This window comes from Mobula hypostoma, chromosome 5 (genome assembly GCF_963921235.1).
Source record: "Mobula hypostoma chromosome 5, sMobHyp1.1, whole genome shotgun sequence".
NCBI classification, from domain to species: domain Eukaryota; kingdom Metazoa; phylum Chordata; class Chondrichthyes; order Myliobatiformes; family Myliobatidae; genus Mobula; species Mobula hypostoma.
Window position 1 is genome coordinate 118502145 of NC_086101.1, and position 27793 is coordinate 118529937.

At 46.9% G+C, this 27793-nt stretch overlaps 1 protein-coding gene across 2 annotated transcripts; it reads right to left on the reverse strand.

Annotated features, from left to right (window-relative positions):
- rangrf (RAN guanine nucleotide release factor) lies at window positions 1-27793 on the reverse strand. 2 transcript variants are annotated; one of them, XM_063047620.1, is made up of 6 exons: window positions 27742-27793; window positions 18198-18283; window positions 11836-11952; window positions 10431-10593; window positions 7179-7273; window positions 1-2734 (listed from the first exon to the last, which is right to left on the reverse strand). In XM_063047620.1, exons 1-6 carry the CDS (start codon window positions 27769-27771, stop codon window positions 2590-2592), a joined length of 636 nt encoding a protein of 211 aa, XP_062903690.1. In that variant the 5' UTR covers window positions 27772-27793; the 3' UTR covers window positions 1-2589. The 2 variants fall into 2 exon arrangements, with proteins under 2 accessions (XP_062903690.1, XP_062903691.1); XM_063047621.1 differs by lacking the exon at window positions 27742-27793 and adding an exon at window positions 26783-27027 and having other exon boundaries at window positions 2-2734.

Below are 27793 nucleotides of genomic sequence, written 5' to 3' on the forward strand. Positions count from 1 at the left end.
TATTTCCCTAGAGATTCATATACTTTTTCCAACAAATACATGTAATATTGGATCATAAGATTATTATAGTGGGGGTAGTAATGAGACAAGCTCCCAATGGCATGCACTTCAAATAGCCTGGGACAACCAAGTCCAGCTCCTGGCCTTCATGTGCAGCTTAGCTACCAAGCCCAACAGAACCGTTTCTACTGACAGGAGAAGAGGCAAAAGTGGGTTACTGGCACCTTAAAACTAGTCACTTCAGGCAGATGAGGCTCATCAGCCTGGTTGGCAGCACATCTAGAAGGAAAACTCTGATCTCAAACTTCCGCTGCCTTGTGGCTATACCCACTTAAGGGGAAGGCTTCAGGAGTAAACCATGATGGAAAAATCCAAAGCTGGATTTCCTAAGGTAGTCCTACATTGAGCTCAATGCTGACTGGCAACTCCTGAGACGCTGCTGGTATCAAACTGTACTGGACTCTGCCGTTCCTTTGGGTTCATCAGATGTGTGACGTGGGGGAGCTTGCTATGTGGGCAACAGCTCACTCTCCATATTGTACTGCCTAGGCTTGCGTATCTAGACAGATAGGACACAATACCCATGGTCAACTCTAAATGACGGAGGTCCTCAATTTGATTTGACTTTCTCAATAAATAAATAAATAAGCAAGTATAATGTTTTTTTGTTATTTATTTAATTGGGTTCTCTTTATCTGGTTTTAGGGCTTATGTGAAGATCTGATCATATTTTAGGTCATATTTCTGCAGAAAGAGAAAATTCTACAGGGTTTCCAGCACCATTATATATAGTGACATAAATGTACTTCAATAAATTTACTTTGAAAGAATTGCTAATGTACAAGTTTCATCTGAGACCCTTCATCTGGACCGTAAAGATAAAAGGAATAGTATAAAGAAATGAGGGGGAAAGGGTGGAGAAGAGCTGGCAGGTGATTGGTGGGTCCAGATGAATGAGATCATAGGCAGATAAGGGCAGAAATAATGTCAGAAGCCAAGAGGTGTTAGGTGGAAGTGATGGATTTTCTTAGGAAGATGGGGCATGGAATAAAGGGATGGGTGAAGTAACGGGCAGATGGAGAGGGACAGTGTGGACCAGCATCCATCATCAGGGATCTCCACCATCATACTCTCTACTTACTGCTGCCATCAGGTAGAATGTGCAAAAGCCTCAGGACCTGCACCACCAGGTTCAGGAACAGGTACTACCCCTTAACCATAAGGCTCTTGAATAAAAGGGCACAACTTCACTTGCCCCGTCTTTGAAATGGTTGGAACGCCCTAGTTGTGTGGACTTTCTTTGATTCTGTTACCGTTATTATTCTACAGATTTGTTGAGTATGCCCACAAGAAAATGAAACTTAGGGTTGTATATGGTGACATATATGTACTTTGATAATAAAATTTACTTTGAAAGACATGGTTGATGAGGTCTGAATGAATCAGGAGAAGAGAGAAAACAGAAATAGGGGAAAAGGAACAGAGAGGGAGCAGGTACCAGGAGCTTGTGAATGTTGGAGACTGCCCAGGTGGAATATAAGGTGCTTTTTCTCTAACTTGCATTTAACCTCAACTGGCCATGGAGGAGAAAGGTCAGGGTGAGGTGCAAATTGGAGGAAGTGTGGAAGTTGCCTTAAGACTAAGGTCGCCTGGGGCAGTTATAGTCAAAAAAGACTTTTGAAGTAAGATGGCCGGGGACACCTCTGCTTACTACAGATGAGATAGACTGTGGTAGTACTCCAGCCAGACGAGCAAGGCCTCTGTAGTGAGACTTCCAGAAAAGTCTTCCTAAAACATAGTGTCCCTTTACACAACAGGGGGTACCAGAGACAGATGAGATAAAAGAAAGATGTGAAACATACCCAGCAGCTAAGGCTCTATTGTCTTTACTAACTTCAAAAAATCATCAGCTAACCGCTCAAAGTTTTGATTGACTTTAGCACCTCTCTTGTGAATGGCATTTGATCATATACAATTTACAATGATCAATACTCATAACTGATGAGCCAATTCTATAAAAAGTAGCAGTTTTCCTTTCAGAATTCAGAAGTGTGGGGACAGGAGCCATGTCGATCTCCTTGTGCACAAGCGAAGTGTTGCTGAGTCATAAGAGCGTGTGTGTTCTGGGCCCAGTTATTTTATTATTGGTGACAACAGTTACTTCGACAGAAGGCTGTCTTCAACCTGATGATACAAATTCTCAAACTCCTGATAACTGCTCAACCGCTGTCCTTTTCCCGATTTCTCTTCATTCTCTTTCTCCAAATCCATCCAGACCCCACTTCAGCTCACAGAGGGTGGAGGAGTTCAAAAGCGGCAAAGGACGATTGGTAGAAAGTTAATTCTGAATCTGCGATTGGTCCATTTTTATTGTTAACCTAGGGAGGCGGAGCTGTGTATGGAGTGAGACTGAAGATCAGCCATAATGTCACTGAGTAGTGGTCAGCCCCAAGGGGCTGAATGGCCTCCCGTATCCTTTTTACGTCACTTTCAGAAAAGGAACATGCATTTTCCTGCAGAGGAGGTCTGTCCCAGTGAGCCACTTGCTCTCCCACACTTCCTGCCTCGCTCAATCGTGGGCACCGATGATCAGGAGAAGATGGCTGGGTTCAGCAGCCGGAGGGAGTTGACAGTGGCTCGGAATTGCTCCAGGGTCCAGTGCTGGGCAGCAGGACTGGCTGACAAATCCTCCGGTAGTGCCAGGTCTGCTTGTCGGCTGCTGCTGCTAAAGGGACTGAGGGAGAGACAGAGAGTCAGAAGAGGCAAGCCTTGTGAGGACAACACTTACAGCTGAACGAGACAAAGGTGAGACTACACTGTGCAGTTCTGGTCGCAATATTTGTAATGAGCTCTTCAGGGGTGACAGAGAGCATTGGGCTCCGAGGTTTTTAGAGCACCTGGATTGGTTAATTGTTATTTAATGAGAGTTCCTTGTGTTTTCTCGAGCGACCTGCTCTTTGTAATGTGGTCTCCTGATACTTTCTGCTTGAACTGGTTAGGTTTATTTTGATTGGCTCAGGGATTCCGTGTTCCTTGTATTATTTAAGAGGACATCGATTAGCGCTAATCGTGGGGTCCTAGTTTTGAGATTGTCACTTCTCGTGGTGTTGCTCAGCCGAGCCACTGATGTTCTTTTGGAATTTTTATGAATAAACTCTCATCGCCATCTCTACATCACAGTCTGTCTTTCCTCCACCTTGGGTTCAGATATTGCCAGTGCACGTCGTGAATGCAATAGAGCAAAGATAGAGAGGGTGCAGAGAATATCCACAAGTTACCGGGACTGGAGGGCTTGAGCTAAAAGGAGAGACTGAATGGGCTTTTCCTCAGAGTGTAGATCTTATGAAGGTTTACAAAATCATGTGGGGGCATAGATAAGGAAGATGGTTACAGTCTTTTCCCCAGGGTAGAGTAGCCTAAAAATAGAGGACACATGTTTAAGTGGGAGGGAAAAGATTTAAAGGGGCCCTGAAGAGCAAAGTTTTTCCACACAAAGTGTAGTTGGTTTCATTCCAGCCCCACTGTCCCATTAACTCCCCCAGAATTCTATCCAGGGGGGCAGGGGTGCAATTTACAATGACCGATTAACCCACCGACCTGGTACATTGCGTTGGGGGATGTAACTGGAGCACCCGGAGGGAGCCCATGCTGTTATAGGGAGAGCACGGCGCCATGGTAGTGTAGCGGTTAGCGCAACACTATTACAGCTCGGAGTTGGGAGTTCAGTTCCGGCGCCACCTGTATGTCCTCCCTGTGGAATGCGTGGGTTTTCCCTAGATGTTCCGGTTTCTTCCCACAGTCCAAAATTGTACCAGATAGGTGAATTGTTCATTGTAAGTTGTCCCGTGAGTAGGTTAGGATTAACCTGGTTTTGTGGGGGGGGGGGCGTTACTGTGGCAGTGTAGCTTGAGGAGTCGGAAGAGCCTACTCCACGCGGTATCGTTAAATAAATCAAAAAAACTACACACGCACGCACACCACCTGGGGTCAGGATCAAACCCAGGTCTCTGGAGCAGACAGGCAGCGGCTCCACCCTGGCTTAATATCCGGATGAGCTGCAGATACGATAACAAGTCCTGGCAATCAATGCACACAGAATGCTGGAGGAACTCAGCAGGCCAGGCAGCGTCTACGGAGGGGAATAAACAGACGACGTTTCGGGCCGAGACCCTTCGTCAGGTCTCAAGGTGCAAGTCCCAGTAATCGTTCGTCCTGCACAGCTGGGGAACAAAGTTGGTTCATTTGATAAATCTGGAACGACGGTGTAACAGTGACCATGGAGACCACGGGATGCTGAATAGCAACATTTTTTTTTATATGGAGGGTGGTAGGCATTTGGAGTAGGTACCAGCGGTAGTAGTGGAATCAGGCAGTGGAGCTGGAGGAGTTTAAGAGGCGTATACTTAGAGAGATGCATGAATATAAGACCATAATGGCAGAATTATACCATTCAGCCCATCAAGTCTGGTCTGCCATTCCATCATGGCTGATTATTATCTCTCTCAACCCAATCTCCTGCCTTCTCCCCATAACCCTTGATGCCCTGACTAATCAAGAACCTATCAACCTCTGCTTTAAATATACGCAATGACTTGGCCTCCACAGCCATTTGTGGCAATGAATTCCACAGGTTCACCACTCTCTGGCTAAAGAAATTCCTCCTCATCCCAGTCCTAAAGGGAGGTCCTTTTATTCTGATGTGGTGCCCTCTGGTCCTAGACCTCCCCCATCATATGAAACATCCTCTCCACATCCACTCTATCCAGGCTTTTCAATATTCAATAGGTTTCAATGAGATTATCCCCTCATTCTTCTAAATTCCAGCGAGTACAGACCCAGAGTCATCAAAAGCTCCTCATAGGTTAACCCCTTCATTCCCAGATCATTCTCGGAAAAGGAAAAAGGGGGTACAGATGTTACATTTGACATAAATTGGCATCAGGTTCAGCACAGCATGGTGGTTCAAATGGCCTGTTCAGTGCTGTAATATTCTGTGTTCTATGAATATCTGTACAAGTGGGCTTTCCAGAGCTGTGAGCCTGTGGTACTAACCACCGCCCCACGTTGCTGCTCTGTAACCGAGGTCTTTGGATAAAATTTTACTGTATCTGTCTCCCAAAATTGGGTGGAGGGTAGAGATATGTCTCTACCAAAGGAGGTGTAAGGCAATTCTTCCCTCTGCTAGCCTGCAGATCCTTGTTATACCACTGACACCAGGCAACCTCTGAAGAGTATTGCTAATGGCTGGGGTCACCTGTCCTGTAAGGACACTGCCCAGAAGAAGGCAATGGTAAACCGCTTCTGTAGAAAAATTTGCCAAGAACAATCACGGTCATGGATAGAGAAAAGAAGAACAGATGGAAAGACAGATGGAAGACCACAATCGCCCATGTCACACAACATGGCACGTAATGATGATGATGATCTCAGAATCGTGAGGTAATGGGATTTGGGGGTGACGTTGTAATCTATTCCTAAAACTATCCACAATCACCGCATGGAATTAAGCAGTCCCAATGCAGGGGTAATGACCTGTACAGCCAACTGTCCACTTCCCTTCACACACGATGCCTGACCTGCTGAGTTCCACCAGCCTTTTGTCCAAAACTCAGCCTGCATTTCACAGGAACCCAGGCCGCTGGAAATGTGAGGAAGTACCACTAATTCCCACGCCATCCAGTATTAGAGGGGATGCTCATCTAACATAGAAAGCCTACAGCATAATACAGGCCCTTCAGCCCACAGAGCTGTGCCGAACATGTCCCTACCTTAGAAATTACCTAGGGTTACCCGTAGCCCTCTATTTTTCAAAGCTCCATGTACCTATCCAGGAGTCTCTTAAAAGACCCTATCGTATCCGCTTCCACCATCGTTCCCAGCAGCTCATTCCATGCACTCACCACTCTCTGTGTAAAAAACTTACCCCTGCCATCTCCTCTGTACCTACTTCCAAGCACCTTAAAACTGTGCCCTCTCGTGCTAGCCATTTCAGCCCTGGGAAAAAGCCTCTGACTATCCACATGATCAATGTCTCTCATCATCTTATACACCTCTATCAGGTCACCTCTCATCCTCCATTGCTCCAAGGAGAAAAGGCCGAGTTCACTCAACCTATTCTCATGAGGCATGCTCCCCAATCCAGGCAACATCCTTGTAAATCTCCTCTGCACCCTTTCTATGGTTTCCACATCCTTCCTGTAGTGAGGCAACCAGAACTGAGCACAGTACTCAAGTGGGGTCTGACCAGGGTCCTATATTGCTGTAACATTACCTCTCGACTCCCAAACTCAATCCCTTGATTGATGAAAGCCAATGCACTGTGTGCCCTCTTAACCACAGAGTCAGCCTGCACGGCAGCTTTGAGTGTCCTATGGACTTGGACCCCAAGATCCCTCTGATCCTCCACACTGCCAACATTCTTACCATTAATACTATATTCTGCCATAATATTTGACCTACCAAAATGAACCACCTCACACTTATCTGGGTTGAACTCCATCTACCACTTCTCAGCCCAGTTTTGCAACCTATCAATGCCCTGTTGTAACCTCTGACAGCCCTCCACACTATCCACACCTTCAACCTTTGTGTCATCAGCAAATTTACTAACTCATCCCTCCACTTCCTCATCCAGGTCATTTATAAAAATCACGAACAGAAGGGGTCCCAGAACAGATCCCTGAGGCACACCACTGATCACCAACCTCCATGCAGAATATGATCCATCTACAACCACTCTTTGCCTTCTGTGGGCAAGCCAGTTCTGGATCCACAAAACAATATCCCCTCGGATCCCATGCCTCCTTACTTTCTCAATAAGCCTTGCATGGTGTACCTTATCAAATGCCTTGCTGAAATCCATATACACTACATCTACTGCTCTACCTTCATCAATGTGTTTAGTCACATCCTCAAAAAATTCAGTCAGGCTCGTAAGGCATGACCTGCCTTTGACAAAGCCATGCTGACTATTCCTAATCGTATGATGCCTCTCCAAATATCCATAAATCCTGCCTCTCAGGATCTTGCTGCTGTAGTCGGTGGACAGTCATTCACGTAGTGCCCCAAAGGGAAGCCTTGCTATAGTGCAGAAGCCCAACTGGCTCCCAGCTCTCACCCTGCATCCCACCCTAGCCACTGTAAAAGAGGGCATCAGAACCAGTCAGTGCCAGAGGTACCTGATGGTTGTTGGGTCGTTAAAAGTGATGAGGATGTCGGTGGTGTACTGACGGAGTCTGAAGAGTGCCAGGTGTACATTCACAGTGTTCTTGGCCTGTAGGGGAGAAAACAAAGGGAAATAAATCACTATCTCCAATAAATGGTTCGTTTGTTGGTTATGCGCTGAGTCGTGTGACATGGTCGCATACAGTGATATGCACCAGCTGCTCATACAACCATCCACCACCTGCTCCCATGGCTTCACATGACCCTGACTGGGGGTGGGGAGCTACACCTTGCCCAAGGGTGACCTTGTGAAGGGAAGGAGTGCCTTACATCTCCTTTGGTAGGAATGTATCTCCACCCCGACACCCACATAAACGGTAAATTTGTTAAAATAACCAGTAGAGAGCGCACTCAGCCTGATCTATGATAGGCACCTGCCCTCCCCACCACAGAGAGCATCTGATGATAGATGCTGCCTCTAGATCTATCATCACAGATCCCCACCAACTGGGTCGTGCCATCTTCTCACAGCTACTGTCGTCGGGAGGTACAGAATCCTGAAATCCTACACCACCAGGTTCAGGAACAGTGACTCCCCTTCAACATTCAGTTCTTGAGCGAACCTGCACAACCATAACCTTACCCCAGCAATGGGACACTACTGACCTCCTCTTGCACCACCACGGACTTGTCTCTGATCATGAGGTTTTTTTTGCACCAATGCCTTCTTTTGCATCTTTTTCTTCACCATCTTGTATAATTTACTTATAATTTAGGTCCTGCATGTAGACTAAACCTGTGAGCTGCGGCAAAAACGTTTTTCCTTGTACCCTGTACCTCACCGTATGTGTGGACATGGCAATGAACCTGACTTACAAGTAGAACATAGAACAGTACAGCACAAAGCCCACAAAACACCTAATTAAACTAGTAATCAGAATCAGAATCAGGTTTAATAGCACTAGCGTATGTCCTGAAATTTGTTGTTTTTTGGCAGTACATTGCAATACATAATAAAAACTGTAAATTACAGTATTATATAGCATATATATTGAAAAAGTTAAATGTTGTGCAAAAAGAGGGTAAAAAATAGTGAGGTAGTGTTCATGGGTTCAATGTCCATTCAGAAGTCGGATGGCAGAGAGGAAAAGCTATTCCTGAATCGTTGAGTGTGAGCCTTCAGGCTCCTGTACTTTCTCCCTGACAGTAGCAATGAGAAAAGGGCATGACCTGGGTGATGGGGGTCCTTAATGATGGACAGCACCTTTCTGAGGCATCGCTCCTTGAAGATTACCTGGATGCTGGGGAGGCTGGTGCCCATGATGGAGCTGGCTGAGTTCACAACTAACTGAGTAACTAAATTTGTGCATATCCCTCAATGTCCGTAACCCTTCATTCTCTGTACATTCATGTGCCTATCTACAGTCCACTTAAGCACTTCCATCGTATTTTCCTCCACTAGCAGACAATTATTTTTTACTTTTTGTGACTTACAAATTTTTTTATGTCTTACAATGTACTGCTGCTGCAAAACAACAAATTTCACAACATCTGTCAGAGATAATAAACCAATTCTGATTCTACACCTCTCATGATCTTACAAACCTCTATCAGATCTCCCCTCAGCCTCCACCACTCCAGAAAAAACAACCCAAGTTTGTCCACCCTCTCATGATAGCACGTGTCCTCTAAACCCGCCGCATCCTGGTCAACCTCTTCTGCATCCTCTACAGGGGGTGGCCAGAACTGTATACAATACTCCAGATGTGACCTAACCAGTGTTTTATAAAGTTGCAAGTTTTGTAAGGCTTTCTGACTGTTGAACTCAGAGCCTCAACTAATAAGGGCAAGTATGTCATACACCTTGCTTACCATCCTATCAACTTGTGCAGCTACTTTCAGGGAACTATGGACTTGGACCTCAAGATCCTGTTAAATTACTGTCAGGGTCCTGCCATAGTGAGGAAGGTAAATGCAATGTTAGCATTCATTTCAAGAGCACTAGAATATGAAAGCAAGGATGTAATGCTGAGGCTTTATAAGGCCCTGTTGAGGCCTTACTTGGAGTACTGTGAGCACTTTTTGGCTCTTTATTTAAGAAAGGATGTGCTGATATTGGTGAGAGTTCAGGGGAGGTTCACGAAAATGATTCCAGAAATGAAAAGGTTAACACTGTCATATGCCCTGCAGGCCTATATACTTGTATTTGTTCATTGTTGTCTTATCTAGAGTCAACAATCCCTTGTGCTTAATCTTGTCAAATTTATTTTGACTGGCACAGGTCTTCAGCAAACTGTGATTATCTAAAGTGGACTCCTGATTAGTACTTATCGCGGGGTCCTTGGTTGAGAATGATTCGTCTCATGGTGTCACTCAGTTGAGCCATTGATGTTCTGTTGGAATTCCTATGAATAAACTCTTGTTTCTGTCTCTATGTGGGAGTCTGTCGTTCCTCCAAACCTGGGTTCAGCAGTTCGTCAGCACACACTGTGACAATTGTATGAAGAGTGTTTGATGGCTTTGAGCCTTTACTCACTGGAACTTAGACAAATGAGTGGGGAGATCTCATTGAAACCTATCGAATGTTGAAATGTCTCAACAGAATAGATGTGGATAGAATGTTTCCTATGGTGGTAGAGTCTAAGACCAGAGGACACAGCCTCAGAATAGAAGGACATCCATTTAGAACAGAGATGAGGGGGAACTTTGTTTAGCCAGAGTGGTGAATCTGTGGAATCCGTTGGCACAGGTGGCTGTGGAGGCCAGGTCATTGGGTGTATTTAAGGCGGAGGTTGATAGATTCTTGATAAGACAGAGGTGACAGGTTATGGGGTTAAGAGAGAAATGGATTAGCCACAATCTAATAGCGGTGCAGACTCAATGGGCCAAATGGACAAACTTGTTCCTATATCTTATGGTCTTAACTATGTACTGCCCATTTACATTTGATCTCCCAAAGTACAACACGTCACACCTGGCAGGATTAAACTCTAAACATGAGAAAGCACGAAACGTCGACTGTTTATTCCTTTCCATAGATGCTGCCTGACCTGCTGAGTTCCGCCAGCATTTTGTGTGGGCTGCTTTGGATTTCCAATATCTGGCTTGACAAATAATGAGAACGTTGCCCTCGGCAGTGGTGCGTAGGGATCAGATGTGTGTAGAGGAAGAGGGCAAAGAGGCCTTGGGTTATTGACTCATCCGAAGGACATTTCCGGGCCTGTTATTTTGGCAACCGCATCGGGAGCCAGCCTACCCCCACTGACCTGCTCGTTGAACTTGGCCACTTGCTGTCTTCCAGAGAGAAACCAGGCGCTGCTCAACTCCTGCATTGCAAGCTGGTCTCTGCTGACAGGCTCAACGCTCAGGACCTCTGTGCCTTCCTTGCCCGATGCATCGTTGATGGCGGTGACATCGTCAAAGTGGTACCTGACCGTACAAACCAGCAGTGACTGTGAGGCTCACACATCATGGAGACGTGAGATGCTAGAACATGGAACTACTGCTGCAGGAACTCAGTGAGTCAGGCAGCATCTGTAGAATAGCCACATCAATCCTGATGGGGGGTGTTTACCTGAAACTTCGACAATTCCTTTCCTCCCACAGATGTTGCTCGACCCACTGAACTCTGAACTCTGACTCACTGTCAAGGACTCTACAACTCATGTTCTCAGTATCATTTATTGATAAGCAAGTTGGGTGGGTTGGAGGCCGTGGGTTAAAGGTGAAAGGTGAAAAGTTTAAGGGGAACATGAGGGGAAACCACTTCACTCAGAGGGTTGTGAGAGTGTGGAATGAGCTGCCAGCACAAGTGGTGCATGCAAACTCCATTTCAACATTTAAAAGAAGTTTGAATTGGTACATGGATGACAGGGGTATGGAGGGCTATGGTCCAGTGCAGGTCGATGGGACTAGGCAGGTTAAATGGGTATGGCATGGACTAGATGGGCTGAAAGGCCTGTTTCTGTGCTGTGCTGTTTTATGTTCTAGGAACAGCCCTTCAGCCTACGATACAGAGTACAATTCACTCTATGAAATTAATGTAATTAATTTAATGGGGCGACTCAATAGCGTAGTGGTTAGCACAATACTTTGCAGTGCCAGTGACCCAGGTTCAATTCTCGCCACTGTTTGTACGTTCTCCCCATGACAACGTGGGTTTCCTCCAGGTACTCCAGTTTCTTCCCTCAGTCCAAAGATGTACCGGTTGGTAGGTTAACTGGTCATTGTAAGGTGTCCTGTGATTAGGCTAGGGTTAAATCGGGGGATTGCCGGGCAGCATGGCTTAAAGGGGTAGAAGGGCCTATTCCACGCTGTATCTCAATCAATCAATAAATAAAGCCTGTGGAAAAGAAAACACAATACAAGGGGAAACTGAAGCTCACAGAGGACAAACTCCACACTCACACACAGTCTTTCTCTTTGTGCTGTGCCAGAGGTCAGGATCGAACCTGGGTCTCTGAAACCGAGAGGCAGTGGAATCTCCACAGTTCAGGGTGTAAGGATACAGATTGACAGTACGTTTATTCCATGCAGTCTGGACATAATCTACATACACACACAGAATTCAGGATCGAACCCAGCTCTCTGGAGCTTAGCGGGGTGACAGCGATTCTACCCGATCTACCACCGTGCCACTCTGGTGATCTCTGTGTATCACTGGTAACGTACCTGGCTGCCTCCTCGTCAGCAACCTGACTCTGGTACTCCAGTAACTCGACGATGATGCTCTGCTCCGTACTGTTGTGCACAAACACCTCCTGGTTGTCCGGGACATCCCGGATATCACTGCAAGGCAGAAGGGAACAGAGGGTTTCTGGTCAAGATGAGGTCTCCATTGAGTTAGTTTTTTTAGTTATTCATAGACCAAAGAACTGATAGTGGACTTCAGGAAGGGGAAGGTGAGGGAACATACACCAGCTACAGAGGGGTCAGGGTGAGCAATTTCAAATTTCTGGGGTCTATATTTATGATGATCTATCCTGTGCCCAACATATCAATGCAGTTCAGGTCAGGTCACTCGTCTGAGTGCTACTGGTACCATATAACCCAGTACTACCTGTCACATGGTCGGGTGGTCAGCGACTAAACTGGCTCCCGCGCCAGGCTTGCCTGGAGAGGAGGGTGGTTGGACACCCTGCAGGATGAAAAACAAGACCTGTCAAAGGGCAGATGAACCCTCTCGTAGGGTCAACGGCCATCTAGCAAACATGTGCCGTGAAGCGCAGAAAGGGCATCCCTTGCATCGGAGCTTGGTCTGGCCATTCATTCCCCCAGCCGTCTTAGACCCCACCATGCTGCTGGATGTGGGAGGGGATGTCGAGAGGGTGGGTCTGGATCTGTGCAACCCCCAACTCACCTAAAATCCATTCACGCACACGCTGTTCCTTTCTGAAGAGTGGGGTACCACCCCGCTAACTGACTGAAAGGAACCATCGTCATCCTATGGGATGGATAGTCAGAGTGATCAATGCAGTTACAAAGGAGGCACAACAGCTGCTCTATTTCATTTGGAGTCTGAGGAGATTTGCTACGTCACCAAAGACATTCGTATATTTCCACAGACGTACAGTGGACAGCATTCCAACTGGCTGCATCACCGTCTGTTATGGGGGGTGGTGGCTACTGCACAGGATCGAAATAAGCTGCAGAGGGTTGTAAACTCAGTCAGCTCCATCATGAGCACTAACCTCACCAGCATCCAGGACACCTTCAAGGAGCGCTGCCTCATAAAGGCAGCGTTCTTCATTAAGGACCCCCATCACCCAGGACATGGCCTCTTCTCATTGCTACCATCAGGGAGGAGGTATAGGAGCCTGAAGGCTCACACTCAACGATTCAGGAACAGCTTCTTCCCCTCTGCCATCTGATGGACATTGAACCCATGAACACTACCTCACTACTTTTTTTTTCCTTTTGCACTATTTATTTAATTTAACTTTTAAAATATTATACATACTTTATACTATAATGCAGAGTTTTTATTATCACGTATTGCAACGTACTGCTGCTGCAAAACAACAGAATTCATGACATATGCCGGTGATATTAAACCTGATTCTGATTTTGGAGGCATATCGAAGGCTGGTGGTTGATTGTAAGTCCGGGAGTTGAGACCCATTGGCCAAAGCCCTGGCTCTGTGAGTCTGAGTCCACTGGAAGTTTGAGGCCTGGAGGGAGGAAAGGAGAGGGGGTGTTTTTCCTGTTGTTATTGCTTGTGTGTTCGACTGAACATTGCGGGACAGCAATGTGTTGTCACACTTGTGGGCTGCCCCCAGCACATCCTCAGGTTGCATTGGTTGTTAATAGAAACAACAGATTTCACCTGTTTCGGTGCAGACGGGATAAATAAATGGGAATGAAATCTGAAACTGGAATCCCAGCGGTGATTGTAACACTGCCTTTTATAGAAACCGATTTCAGAGTTTAGACACAATGGAATGACATCACTGTTCAAGCCAGCATCTACTGCCTGTCGCCAGTTGCCATTTGGCCCATCGCTGATATCCTAGTTTTTTAAAATTGCTGCAGGCCTGGATTTCGATCCAGAAGGGAAAGACTTGGAATCAAATCAGGTTTACTGTCCCTGACATAAGCCATGACACTTTTTGTTTTGTGGCAGCAGTACAGTGTAGGCATAAGAATGACTGAAGGGAAGGAGGGAAGGAGGGAAGGAGGGAAGGAGGGGAAGAGGGGGAAGGAAAGGAAAGAGAGAGGGGGAGGGTGGGAAGGAAGGAAGGAAGGAGGGAGGGAAGGAGGGAAGGAAAGAGGGAGAGAGGCAGAAACACATAAAAATCAAATCATGCAAACGGTAAAATAAATGAGCAAAAAACACAGAATATAAAACACAAAATTGAAGAGTCCAAGCATATTCAGTTCAGTGTTCATTATCTGCAAGCCACTCCGATTCAGAACTGCCCAAAAAATGGCCAGCATAGTCATGATTGATTGGTTAAGGCCATATTTCCCAACCTTTTTTAGCCCAACTAAAGCACTTTCATACCTGCCAATGCCCCACTTAGGCACAATACGCTTTCCAGTATCCCCATAGATTTTAAAATGCTGGTATCCATTTTGAGAGCAGCGTTGAGCACTTCTGATACAGCAGGCATTATTAATCTTTCAGCAATTGGATGAGATTTTCTGTGCCTTGCCATCATTTTGGAAATGTTACAAGAAGCAATGAAACCACTACCAAGGTAATTTTTAGCTTTCTTGGCAAATGACTCCAGTATACAACACTTTTCAAATGCTTCTTCCACCTTCTGGAACTGAGTAATACCACAAGTAGCCGTTTCCGGGTGTCGTTTACAGAAGTGTTCCTGCAACCTTGATGGTTTCATGGCTTCATTAGACAGTACACTACAGTATTACAAATAAGACACATGGGGCGTCACTGATCTGACGGGAATGGAATAAAACCACACTCCAGGTATGCAACATTGCATTGGCACACTTTCTGCAGTTTCTGTTTTTTAGCAGGATCAGAATTCACGGCTTCACCACCTTCAGACTCATAAAGGTAGCACCACAAGTATTTATCCATTATTAATGGGGCTAAATTAAAATAAAAAATTAACACAGAATGGGAATGCCTATCAGACATTGACGATGGCAGTGAGTTGACACAGTCAGCTCAGGTCTTGTGCCTTAAGTTAGGGTGCCACTTACCGCCCCCTGATGACTTCAATTTCCCCTAACGCCTCCTTACGACATGTAACCACCCCCGTCAGGAATGTCTGGGTTAAGGCAATGGATAGAAACCCATTGGAAACCTGCCTATCTCCCACACCCGCCCTACCCCCCTGCCAAGGTTGCCCACCCTTTATTTCATGGTTCACTGCCCTCTTCTATCAGAATGTCTTTTCAGTCCTTTGCCTCCCCACTTATCAAATCATTCCTACGTCCCAAACTGCCCCACCCATCCACCTTCCCCTTTCACCTGCATTCACCACTCGTGCTCCGTCCCTCCCCCTCTACCTTTTTATTCAGGCTTCTGCCCTCTTTCTTTCCAGTCCTGATGAAGGGTCTCAACCCAAAACGCTGATGGTTCACTTCCCTCTGCCGATGCTGCCTGACCTGCTGAGTTCCTCCTGTAATTTTTTTTGTGTTGTTCCAGATTTCCAGCCTCTGCTGAGTGCTGAATGTCTCCCTCCACCACCCCTCGTCTTCATCTGCTTGTTATCTTTCACCCTCCCTGATCCACCAATCACCCACTGGCCCCTGTTTCACCCCTCCCTCCTCTCCTCTTTATACTGACCTCTTCTCTCCCTACTGAAGGAGATGTAAGGTGCTCCTTCCCTCCACTAGCCTATAGGTCACCCTCGGGCCAGATGTAACACCCACTTAGCTCTCCCCAACCTCCACCCCACCCCCCCCCAGCTGTTCAGGGTGATGTGAAGCCGAGGGAGCAGTTGGTGGATGGTCGTTTGAGCAGCCAGTGCATATCACAAGTCCTGATTCTGTGACCACTGACGCCAGACAGACAATCTCTGAAGAGTATTGATAATGGCAGGGGTCACCCGTCTTGTAAAGACACTGCCCAGAGGTGGTAATGGCAAACCACTTCTGTACAAACATTTGCCAAGGACAATCATGGTCACGGAAAGACAATAATCACCCACGTCTATGACACAGAACACAATGAACAAACTCCTCTCCACCCTCAGTCTTGACGCAGGGTCTCAACCCGAAACACCAACCATTCCCCCCCCGCCACACCCACCCACCCATGCACAGACGCTGCTTGATCTGCTCAGCTCCACCATCCTCCTAGAGGACCACAACCTTGTCGTAGGGTTTGGAGGCATGCCTCAATGACCCGGAGAGCGACGTTGGCTGGAGTCAGGGCTTTATGCTTTGATTCTTGGTAGGGCCACCATGCCAAACAGGTCAAAGGGTAGAGACTAGACTAAGAGTGGTCCACCGGTCCTCCAGGTTCAGGGTTTTAGCTCAGTGCTAACAAACCTGTCTAACAAAACAGAATTGTTACGGAAACAGCAATGAAGAATCTTTCTACATCTGAGTGTGACGGTATTCCTGAGTCTCCAACCGGGACTTGCATGACTGACAGTAGTGAAAACTGAGAGGAAGCTACTGACAGGATGAAGGAAGCCCTGAACACCACCAGAAATGGAGGAGCTTCCTTGCTGCCCCTAACGCCAGTGGTGTAATGGGAAGTATGACAAAAGATTACCAAGGAGAGATGGGAACGCAGGGATGAAGTTACAATGAGATCAGTCAGGATTTTACTAAATAGCTGGCTTGTGTGACGAAGTTTCCCCTAATTCATTTGTTGTAGAGCATAGAGCATAAAGCACTGAAACAGGCCCTTTTTCCTGACTAGTCCAGTGTTTCTGTCTAATCCCATCTACCCTCACTGGGACCATATCCCTCCAAACCCCACCCATCCATGTACTTATCCAAACTTCTCTTAAATGCTGCAATTGAACCTGCATCCTCCACTTGTGCTGGCAGCTCGTTCCTCACTCGCACCACCCTCTGAGTGAAGAACCTCCCCCTCATGCTTCTCTTACATATTTCACCTTTCACCCTTAACCTATGATGACCTCTAGTTATAATCTCACCAAACCTCATGAAGAAAATCCTGCATGTCTTCACTTTATTTATGCCCCTTATCATTGTTATACCTCTGTAAGATCTTTCCTCATTCTCCCAAGCTGCAGGGAATAAATTCCTAACCTGTTCAGTCATTCCTTGTAACTCAGGTCCTCAAGTCCCAGCAACATCCTTGTAAATTTCCTCTGCACTCTTTCAGGCTTATTGATATCTGCTCAGACTGGTAACAACATCTCCTCCACGATCTCCATCAGCACAGGTTCACCACAGGGCTGTGTGCTTAGTCACTTGCTCTACTTGCTTTACACTTATGACTGTGTGGCCAAGCACAGCTCCAATGCCATATTCAAGCTTGCTGATGACACCACTGTTGTGGGTCGAATCAAAGCTGGTGACGAATCACCATAAAGGAGGGAGATTGAAAATCTGGCCGAACCGTGCCACAACAACCACCTCTCACTCAAGGTCAGCAAGACCAAGGAGATGATTATTGATTTCAGGAGGAGAAAACCAGGGGTCCATGAGCCAGTCCTCATTGGGGAATCAGAGGTGGAGAGGGTCAGCAACTTTAAATTCTTCTGTGTAATAATTTCAGAGGACCTGCCTTGGGTCCAGGACATCAGTGCAATTATGAAGAAAGCACAGCAGCACCTTTACTTTCTTAGGAGATCTGAAGATTCAGCTTGACATCTAAAGCTCTGATGTGTAGTGGAGAGTGCATTGACTGGTTGCATCACAGCCTGGTATGGAAATACCAATGCCTTTGAACGGGAAAGACTACAAAAAGTAGTGGATACGGCCCAGTCCATCGTGGGTAAAGCCCTCCCCACCACTGAGCACATCTACAAGAAGTGTTGTTGCAGGAAAGCAGCATCCATCATCAGGGACCCCCACCACCCAGGACATGCTCTCTTCTCACTGATGCCATCAGGAAGAAGAATTAGGAGCCTCAGGACTCACACCACTAGGTTCAGGAACAATTACTATCCCTCAAACATCAGGCTCTTGAACCAAAGGGAATAACTTCACTCGACTTCACTCACCCCATCACTGAACTCTTCGCACAATCTATGGACTCACTTTCAAGGACTCTTCATCTAATTTTCTCGATATTTATTTATTATTATTTCTTCTGTATTTTGTGCTTGTTATCTGTACACAGCTTCTTTGTCCATCCTGGTGGTTCAGCCTTTTATTGATTCTAGTATGTTTCTTGGATTTACTGCATATGCCCGCAAGAGGGGACATATATGTACTTTGAAAATAAATTTACTTTGAACTTTCCTGCAGGTAGGTGACCAGAAATGCACACAATACTCCATACTGGGCCTCACCAAAACCTTATACAAGTTCAACAGAAAAGCCCACCCCCTGTACTCAGTGTTGTGGTTTACGAAGGCCAATGTGCCAAAAGTTCTCTTCGTGGGCCTATCTGCCTGTTACGTTGGACTTACCTGACATCTGTGAAATGAGGGGGGAGAACAATGGAGAACGAACCCCCAAAAAGCGGCCGAGCATCGGTCCCGTTAGTCGCCATCTCCTGGAAAGAGAGAGTTTCATACTTCACATTAAGGGATCCCTCAGCATCCTGCTGAAATATATAGAACACAACACAGGACAACACCAGCTTTTCGGACGACAATGTACATGCCAAACTTGGTGCTGAACCTAACTAAATCTCTTGCACATTATTCATATCTATTTCATGCCTGTTCACGTCTTGACCTTTTCAGGCCTTGTAAATGACATTTACTTCCACCACCAACTCTGACAGGTCAGACCAAGCATCCACCACTCTGTCTAAAAAACTTACCCTGCATACCCCCTTTAAACTTCCCCCTTAAATTAAATGCAAGTTCTCCTGATTTTGACATTTCTATTTTGGTGAAATGACTCTGACCCCATTTGTGCCTCTCAATAGTTTTATAAGCTTCTGCTAGGTCTCCCCACTGCCTCTCCTGCTCCAGAAAAAACAACCCAAGTTGGTCCAATCTCTCCTTACAGCTCATACCCTCCAACCCAGGCAGCATCAGAACCAGAATCTCCAGCATACAATTGCAAGAAAAAGTTTGCACACCCTTTGCAATTACCTGGTTTTCTGCATTAATTACTCATAAAATGTGGGCTGATCTTCATCAAGTCACAATAATAGACAAACACAATCTGCCTAAACACACAAACAATTGTACTTCTTCTCATCAATATTGAGTACACCATTTAAACAAACACAGTTTAGGCTCAAAAAAAGTATGTGAACCTCTGGGGTAGTGCCTTCTACAAAAGCTATTGGGGTCAGGAGTACCAATCAATGAATGGTGAAGGAGGAGAAAAAGAACCCAAGGGTAACAAAAAAAGACCTGCACAAATCTCTAGAAATTGCCAAAGTCTCTGTTCATGTGTCCACTATAAGAAATACGCTGAACAAGAGTGGTGTTCATGGAAGGACCATTGCTCTTCAAGAAAAACATTGTTACATGTCTCAAGTTTGCAAAGACCACCTGGATGTTCCACAATGCTTCTGGGACAATATTCTGTGGACAGATGTGACTAGAAGTTGAACTTTTTGGCAGAAACGCATATTGCTATGTTTGGAGGAAAAAGGGCACTGCACACCAACACTGAAACCTCATCCCAGCTGTGGAGCATGGTTGAAGGAGCATCATTGTTTGGGGCTGCTTTGCTACCTCAGGGCCTGGACAGCTTGCAATCGCTGAGGGAACAATGAATTCAAATTTGTATCAAGACACTTAACAGAAGAATGTTAGGGTAGAGGTCCATCACCTGAAGCTTAATAGAAGTTGGATAATGCAACAAGAACGACAAGAGTAAATCAACAACAGAATGGTTTAAAAAGATTAGGGTAGCCGACGGCCTCATACGCTGGTGAAATGGGGACATGCCTGTCATGGCAAGTGAAGTCAGCTCCGGTGGACTGGGCGGATGAGATCAACAGTGAGAGCTAATGTCCAGAAAGGCAGTTCCGCAACGTTCCGTGGAGAGTGAAGGATAAGACAAGGCAGATAAGTCGGCATGGTCATCCACTGCAACCAAGGAAGACCCCAGTTGCGGTGACTACTCATACTACTGGACCCAGACTTCTGAGATCGAGAGAGTGGAACTGCCCCGGTGCAATGGCTTTTCCACTTTAAAAACTCTCCCACACAGGTCTCTTGCCATCGTTGGTGATGATGGACAGCCTCTATGGTATGTCACTAAAAACACTCACATATTTCTACAGGTGTAGCCTGCAGAGCATTCTAACCGGCTGCATCATTGTCAAGCATGGAGAGGCCACAGCACAGGATTGTAAAAAGTTACAGAGTTGTAAACTTAGTCAGCTCCATCATGGACACTAGCCTCCTCAGCTTCCAGGACATCTTCAAGGACTGATACCTCAAAAGGCCCCCCATCACCCAAGTCTTTGGCACATAGACGTTGGGGAGACCTCAAACAAAGTCAGAAATCAAAAGGTTGAGCGTAGTGCGACTAATGTCCTGAGATGTATATACTTCAATGCAAGACGTATTGTAGGAAAGGCAGGTGAGCTTAGAGCATGGATCAACACCTGGAATTATGACATTGTAGCCATTAATGAGATGGTTGCAGGAGGGGCAGGACAGGCAGCTTAACATTCCATGGTTCCATTGTTTTAGACGCGACAGAGTGGGACTTACTAAAGGAGGAGGGTGGTGTTACTAGTCAGGGAAAATGTCACGGCAGTGCTCAGTCAGGACAGACTGGAGAACTCGTCCAGTGAGGAATTATGGATGGAACTGAGGAATAAGAAAGGTACGACCTGTTAATGAGGCTATTTTACAGACCACTCAACAGTGCAAGGGATTTTGAGGAATAAATTTGTAGAGAGATCGCAGACTGTTGCAAGAAACATAAAGTTGTGACGGTAGGTGGTTTTAACTTTCCACATATTGACTAGAACTCTCAAACTATAAAAGGACTTGATGGGATAGAGTTTGTCAAATGTGTTCAGGAAAGCTTCCTGAATCAGTACATAGAAATCCCAATGAGAGAGTGTGCAATACTTGATCTGCTATTAAGGAACGAGACAGGACGAGTGACAGAGGTTGGTGTCAGGGAACACTCTGCAATGAGTGATCACAATGACATTAGTTTCAAAGTAAATATGCAAAAAGATAGGCCTGGTCCACAGGCTGAGATTCTAAATTGGAGAAAAGCCAATTTTCATCACATCAGAAAGGATTGGGACAAGCTGTTTTCCGGCAAAAGTGTACTTGGTAAGTGGAAGGCCTTCAAAAATGAAATTTTAAGAGTTAAGGGTGAAAGGTGAAATGAGAGGAAACTTCTACACTCAGAGGGTGGTGAGAGTGTGGAACAAGCTGCCAGAACACAAGTGGTGCATGCGAGGTCAATTTCAATGTTTAGAAGAAGTTTGGATAGGTACATGGATGGTAGGGGTGTGAAGGGCTATGATCCCGGTGCAGGTTGATGGGAGTCAGCAGTTTAAATGGTATGGCATGGACTAGATGGGCCGAGGGGCCTGCTTCTATTCTGTACCTATCTTTGACTCTATGGATGGCAAAAGGGGAAGGGGAAGGGGGAGTGGAGGGAGCAGGAGGCACCAGAGTGACATTCTGTAATGATCAATAAACCAATTGTTTGGAATCAAATTACCTTCCCTAGTGTCTCAGGGCTGGGTGTGTCTGCATCCGTGCCAACCCCCGCCCCGGCACTGACACCCCTCCCACAGCACTCCACCCTCGGCATTCCCAACTTCCTTTGCTCCCGCCAGATTTACAAATTCACTCTCCGCTTCACATTGACAAATACAGTAATGTGCAAAACTCTTAGGCACCCTGGCGATGTATATGCACCAAAGACAGTATGCATCGTGGTGTACGTTTCTTACTGAAATGCCAGAAATTCGAGAGTGTCAGGGGGCAAGTGAGTACAGTTGCTATTACTAGGGAGAAGGTGCTTGGGAAGCTGAAAAGAATGAAGGTAAATAGGTCACCTGGGCCAGATGGACTATACCCCTGGGTTCTGAAAGAGGTAGCTGAAGAGATTGTGGAGGTACTAGTAATGATCTTTCAAGGATCTCTGGATTCTGGAATGGTTCTGTAGGACTGGAAAATTGCAAATGTCAGTCCACTCGTCAAGAAGGGAGGGAGGCAAAAGAAAGGAAAAGAGAATAGTTTGCCTGAGCAACACACATCAAAGTTGCTGGTGAACACAGCAGGCCAGGCAGCATCTCTAGGGAGAGGTACAGTCGACGTTTCGGGCCGAGACCCTTCGTCAGGACTAACTGAAGGAAGAGTTAGTAAGAGATTTTAAAGTGGGAGGGGGAGATCCAAAATGATAGGAGAAGACAGGAGGGGGAGGGATGGAGCCAAGAGCTGGACAGGTGATTGGCAAAAGGGATATGAGAGGATCATGGGACAGGAGGTCGGGGGAGAAAGACAAGTGGCGGGGGGAAACCCAGAGGATGGGCAAGGGGTATAGTCAGAGGGACAGAGGGAGAAAAAGGAGAGCGAGAGAAAGAATATGTGTATAAAAATAAATAACGGATGGGATACGAGGGGGAGATGGGGCATTAGCAGAAGTTAGAGAAGTCGATGTTCATGCCATCAGGTTGGAGGCTACCCAGACGGAATATAAGGTGTTGTTCCTCCAACCGGAGTGTGGCTTCATCTTTACAGTAGAGGAGGCCGTGGATAGACATGTCAGAATGGGAATGGGACGTGGAATTAAAATGTGTGGCCACTGGGAGATCCTGCTTTCTCTGGCGGACAGAGCGTAGGTGTTCAGCAAAGCGGTCTCCCAGTCTGCGTCGGGTCTCGCCAGTATATAGAAGGCCACATCGGGAGCACCGGACGCAGTATATCCCCCCGGCCGACTCACAGGTGAAGTGTCGCCTCACCTGGAAGGACTGTCTGGGGCCCTGAATGGTGGTAAGGGAGGAAGTGTAAGGGCATGTGTAGCACTTGTTCCGCTTACAAGTGCCAGGAGGGAGATCAGTGGGGAGGGATGGGGGGGACGAATGGACAAGGGAGTCACGTAGAGAGCGATCCCTGCCTAAAGCAGAGAGAGGTGGGGAGGGAAAGATGTGCTTAGTGGTGGGATCTCATTGGAGGTAGTGGAAGTTACGGAGAATAATATGTTGGACCCGGAGGCTGGTGGGGTGGTAGGTGAGGACCAGGGGAACCCTATTCCTAGTGGGGTTCCTCTGTCCGCCAGAGAAAGCAGGATCTCCCAGTGGCCACACATTTTAATTCCACATCCCATTCCCATTCTGACATGTCTATCCACGGCCTCCTCTACTGTAAAGATGAAGCCATACTCAGGTTGGAGGAACAACACCTTATATTCCGTCTGGGTAGCCTCCAACCTGATGACATGAACATCGACTTCTCTAACTTCCGTTAATGTCCCACCTCCCCCTCGTACCCCATCCATTATTTATTTATATACACACATTCTTTCTCTCACTCTCCTTTTTCTCCCTCTATCCCTCTGAATATACCCCTTGCCCATCCTCTGGTTTTCCCCCCCACACCTTGTCTTTCTCCCCTGACCTCCTGCCCCATGATCCTCTCGTATCCCCTTTTGCCTATCACTTGTCCAGCTCTCAGCTCCATCCCTCCCCCTCCTGTCTTCTCCTATCATTTTGGATCTCCCCCTCCCCCTCCCACTTTCAAATCTCTTACTAACTCTTCCTTCAGTTAGTCCTGACGAAGGGTCTCGGCCTGAAATGTCGACTGTACCTCTTCCTAGAGATGCTGCCTGGCCTGCTGCATTCACCAGCAACTTTGATGTGTGTTGCTTGAATTTCCAGCATCTGCAGAATTCCTGTTGTTATAGTTTGCCTGACCTCAGTGGTTGGGAAGATACTGGAGTCCACTAATAAAGATGAGGTCTCAGGGTGCTTGGAGGCACATGATAAAATAGGCAGAAGTCAACGTGGTTTCCTTAACGGAAAATCTTGCCTGACCAATCTGTTGTAAATCTTTGAAGAAATACAAATCTCTTCTTTGTAGAGATTTACAAGGATGTTGCTTGGATTAGAGGGCATGCCCTATGAGAATAGGTTGCGTGAACTTGGCCTTTTCTCCTTGGAGCAACAAAGGATGATAGAGGTGTATAAGATGACGAGAGGCATTGATCGTGTGGACAGCCAGAGGCTTTTACCCAGGACTGAAATGGCTAACATGAGGGGGCATAGTTTTAAGGTGCTTGGAAGTAGGAACAAGGGGGAATGTCAGAGGTTAAGTTTTTTACACAGAGAGTGGTGGGTGTGTGGAATGTGCTGCCAGCAACAGTGGTAGAGGTGGATACAATAAGGTCTCTTGGATAGGTACATGGAACTTAAAAAAATAGAGAGCTATGCAGTAGGGTAATTCTAGACAGTTTCTAGAGTAGGTTACATGGTCGGCACAACATTGTGGCCGAAGGGCCTGAACGTGCTGTAGATTTTCTATGATGATCAAAGGAGAACCAGTGGACATTGTGTACTTGGATTCTCAGAAGGTCTTTGACAAGGTGCTGCACATGAGACTGCTTAACAAGCTATGAGCCCATGGTATTACAGCAAAGATACTAACATGGATAGAAGATTGGCTGACTGACAGGCGGCAAAGAATGAGGATAACGAGAGCTTTTTCTGGTCGGCTGCCAGTGACTCGTGGCGTTCCACAGGGTTCGGTGTTTTCTCATAATATGTCAACGTTCGAAGGACGGAATTGTTCGCCTCTGTGGCTAATTTTGCAGATGATATGAAGATGGGTGGAAGGGCAAGCAGTGTTGAAGAAGCAGGGAGTCGACAGGAGAACTTGAGACAGTTTAGGGGAATAGGCAAAGAACCGGCAAATGGAATACAGTGTTGGGAAGTGTACGGTCATGCATTTTGGTAGGAATAAAGGTGTAGACTATTTTTTTTACATGGTGAGCAAATTCAGAAATCAGAGGTGCAAAAGGATTTGGGAGTCCTCGAACAAGAGAAAATACGAACATCACACACAAAATGCTCCCCCCCCATTTTCTGCTTTCATAGGGATCACTCCCTACGCAGCTCCCTCATCCATTTGTCCCTACCCACTGACCTCCCTCCTGGCACTTAACTTTGCAAGCAGAACAAGTGCTACGCCTGTCCCTACACCTCCTCCCTCACTACCATTCAGGGCCCCAACCAGTCCTTCCAGGTGAGCCGACACTTCACCTGTGAGTCTGTTGGAGTCATCTCCTGAGTTCAGTGTTCATGGTGAGGCCTCCTGCATATCGGTGAGACCCGACGTAGATTGGGAGACCGCTTCGCTGAGTATCTATGTTCTTCCGCCAGAACAAGCGGGATCTCCCAGTGGCCACTCATTTTAATTTCACTTCCCATTCCAATATGTCCATCCGTGGCCTCCTCCACTATTGTGATAAAGCCACACTTAGGTTGGAGGAACAGCACCTTATATTCCGTTTGGGTAGCCTCCAACCTGATGGCATGAACATCAATTTCTCAAACTTCCAGTAATGCTTCCACTCCCCCTATTCACCATTTCCCATCCCTTGTCCCTCTGTCATGTTATCTCCTTGTCTACCCATTGCCTCCCTCTGGTGGTCCTCTCCCCCTTCCTTTCTTCCATGGCCTTCTGCCTCTTTCACCAATCAATTTCCTAGCTCTTCGCTTCATCCCTCCCCCTCCAAGTTTCACCTATTGTCTGGTGTCTCTCTCCCTTCCCCTGACCTTTCAAATCTACTCCTCAGCTTTTTTTCTCCAGTCCTGCCGAAGGGTCTCGGCCCGAAATGTCAACTGTACTTTTCTCCATAGATGCTGCCTGGCCTGCTGAGTTCCTCCAGCATTTTGTGTCTGTTGGGAGTCCTTGTGCAGGATTTCCTAAATGTTGACTTGCAAGTTGAGCCAGTGGTAAGGAAGGTAAATGCAATGTTAGCATTCATTTTAAATATAATATAAAAGCAAGGATGTAATACTAAGGCTTTATAAAGCACTGGTCAGATGGTACTTGGAATATTGTAGGCAGTCCTGAGCCCCGAGCCCCTTATCTAAGAAAAGATGTGCTGGCATTGGAGAGGTCCAAAGGAGGTTCACAAGAATGATTCCGGAAACAAAAGGGTGCGAGAAGCGCTTGATGGCTTTGGGCCTGTACACACTGGAGTTTAGAAGAATGAGGAGAGATCTCATTGAAAGTTATTGAATATTGAAAGGCCTAGATGGTGTGGAAATAGAGAGGATGTTTCCTACAATGGGAGGGTCTAGGACCAGAGGACACAGCCTCAGAATAGACAGATATCCATTTAGAACAGATACAAGGAAGAATTTCTTCAGCCAAAAGTTGGGGACTGTGGAATTCATTGCCACAGAACACTGCAGAGGCTATATCATTGAATATACTTAAAGAGGGGTTAATAGGTTCCTAATAGTAAGGGTATCAAAGGCTTACAGGGAAAAGGTAGGAGAAAGGGGTTGAGAAGAACCCAATGATGGAATGGCAGAAATCTCAATGGGCTGAATGGCCTAACTTTGCTCCCATGTCTTATGGTGCTATGGACTGCCCTGGCATTGCCTGTCATTGGGGGAATAGGCTCCATGGGCACTGCTTCTCATTGGGAAACAAGAGTACTCTGGTACTGCCTCTCAGTGGGGTGGGGGTATTCACTGGCAGTACCCACTTCCTGGGGAACAGGATGCACTGTAAACTGCTCCTACTGGGGAACAGATACCCTGGTACTGCCTCTCAGTAGGGACGAAGAATTACTGGCACTGTACACGACTAACTCTACCTCTCATTAAGGAACAGATACCCTGGTACTGCCCCTCACTGGGGAACAGGCTCCACTGGCATTTCTCCCTTCGCAGCACATGTTGATAAGGGGAGACCTCTCACTGGGTATCAGACTGCCCTGGCACTGGTCCCACTGGCTGCACCTCCCTGTTAAATGCCCACAGTGCAGAAGGCGCCACGTGACCAGATGTCACGTGCTCCTGTGCGCGGCTCCCTTGCTCGGTCTCACGTCCCGGTGAACGATGCCAGCGTAAGGATAAGCGGCGCGCCGTTACCTGGCTGCTCGAACTCGGTCCCTCGGTCCCCGGCCTCCGTGGTACCTCCGCGGCCAGCCGACTCCTGCCGGAAGTAGCCGATTTTTAACCAGAAACACACGAAACCGAGATCGCTTCCCTCACCGGAAATGCCCGAATTCCTGGGCTGGTCGCCGTAAATACCCGAACCGCAAGATCGAACTCCGAAAATGCCCGATCCCCGATCGGTCTCCGGAAATTTCCGAACCGCAAGATCGATCTCCGAAAATGCCCGATCCCCGATCGGTCTCCGGAAATTTCCGAACTTCACAGTCGACCTCCGAAAATGTCCGATCCCCGATCGGTCTCCGGAAATTTCCGAACTTCACAGTCGACCTCCGAAAATGCCCGATCCCCGATCGGTCTCCGAAAGTGCCCGAACCACGCGGCTGGCTTCCGGAAATGCACGATCCTCCTTGCCCTTCCCTGTCAGCAGCCTCTGTCGATCAATTAACAAGTTCGGAGAGAAAAATATCCGCTTTTGGAGCACAGGACCCCTCCAAGTTCCTCAGAGGCCCTGAACCCGGGTCATGTCTCGGCTCTCGAGCTGCTGTCCATCCGGCATGGCGTGGCTACGTTTACAGAGGATTCATTGAGAACGTTCACCAATGTCAGTTCTGTGGGTCCCCGATCCAGCGAGGGAAGTTTGCCGGGGCCAGTGCCAGAGGTCTGTGTACTAAATGATTGGATAGATAGAAAAGTACAGCACAGGGACAGACCCTTCGGCCCACAATGTTGTGCCAAACCAGCTAAAATGTAAATTAACCCCCCCCCAACTAAACCCTCCTCCCTACGCAATATTCATACCCCTCCATCTTCTTTACATCCATGTGCCTATCCGAAAGCCTCTATCGCCTTACCAGGCAGTGCATTCCAGGGATCCACCACTCTCGGAGTAAAATACCTACCCCTCACATCCCCTTTGAACCTACCCCTCTCACCTTCACTGCATGCCCTCTGATAGTAGACATTCCGACCCTTGGAAACAGATAC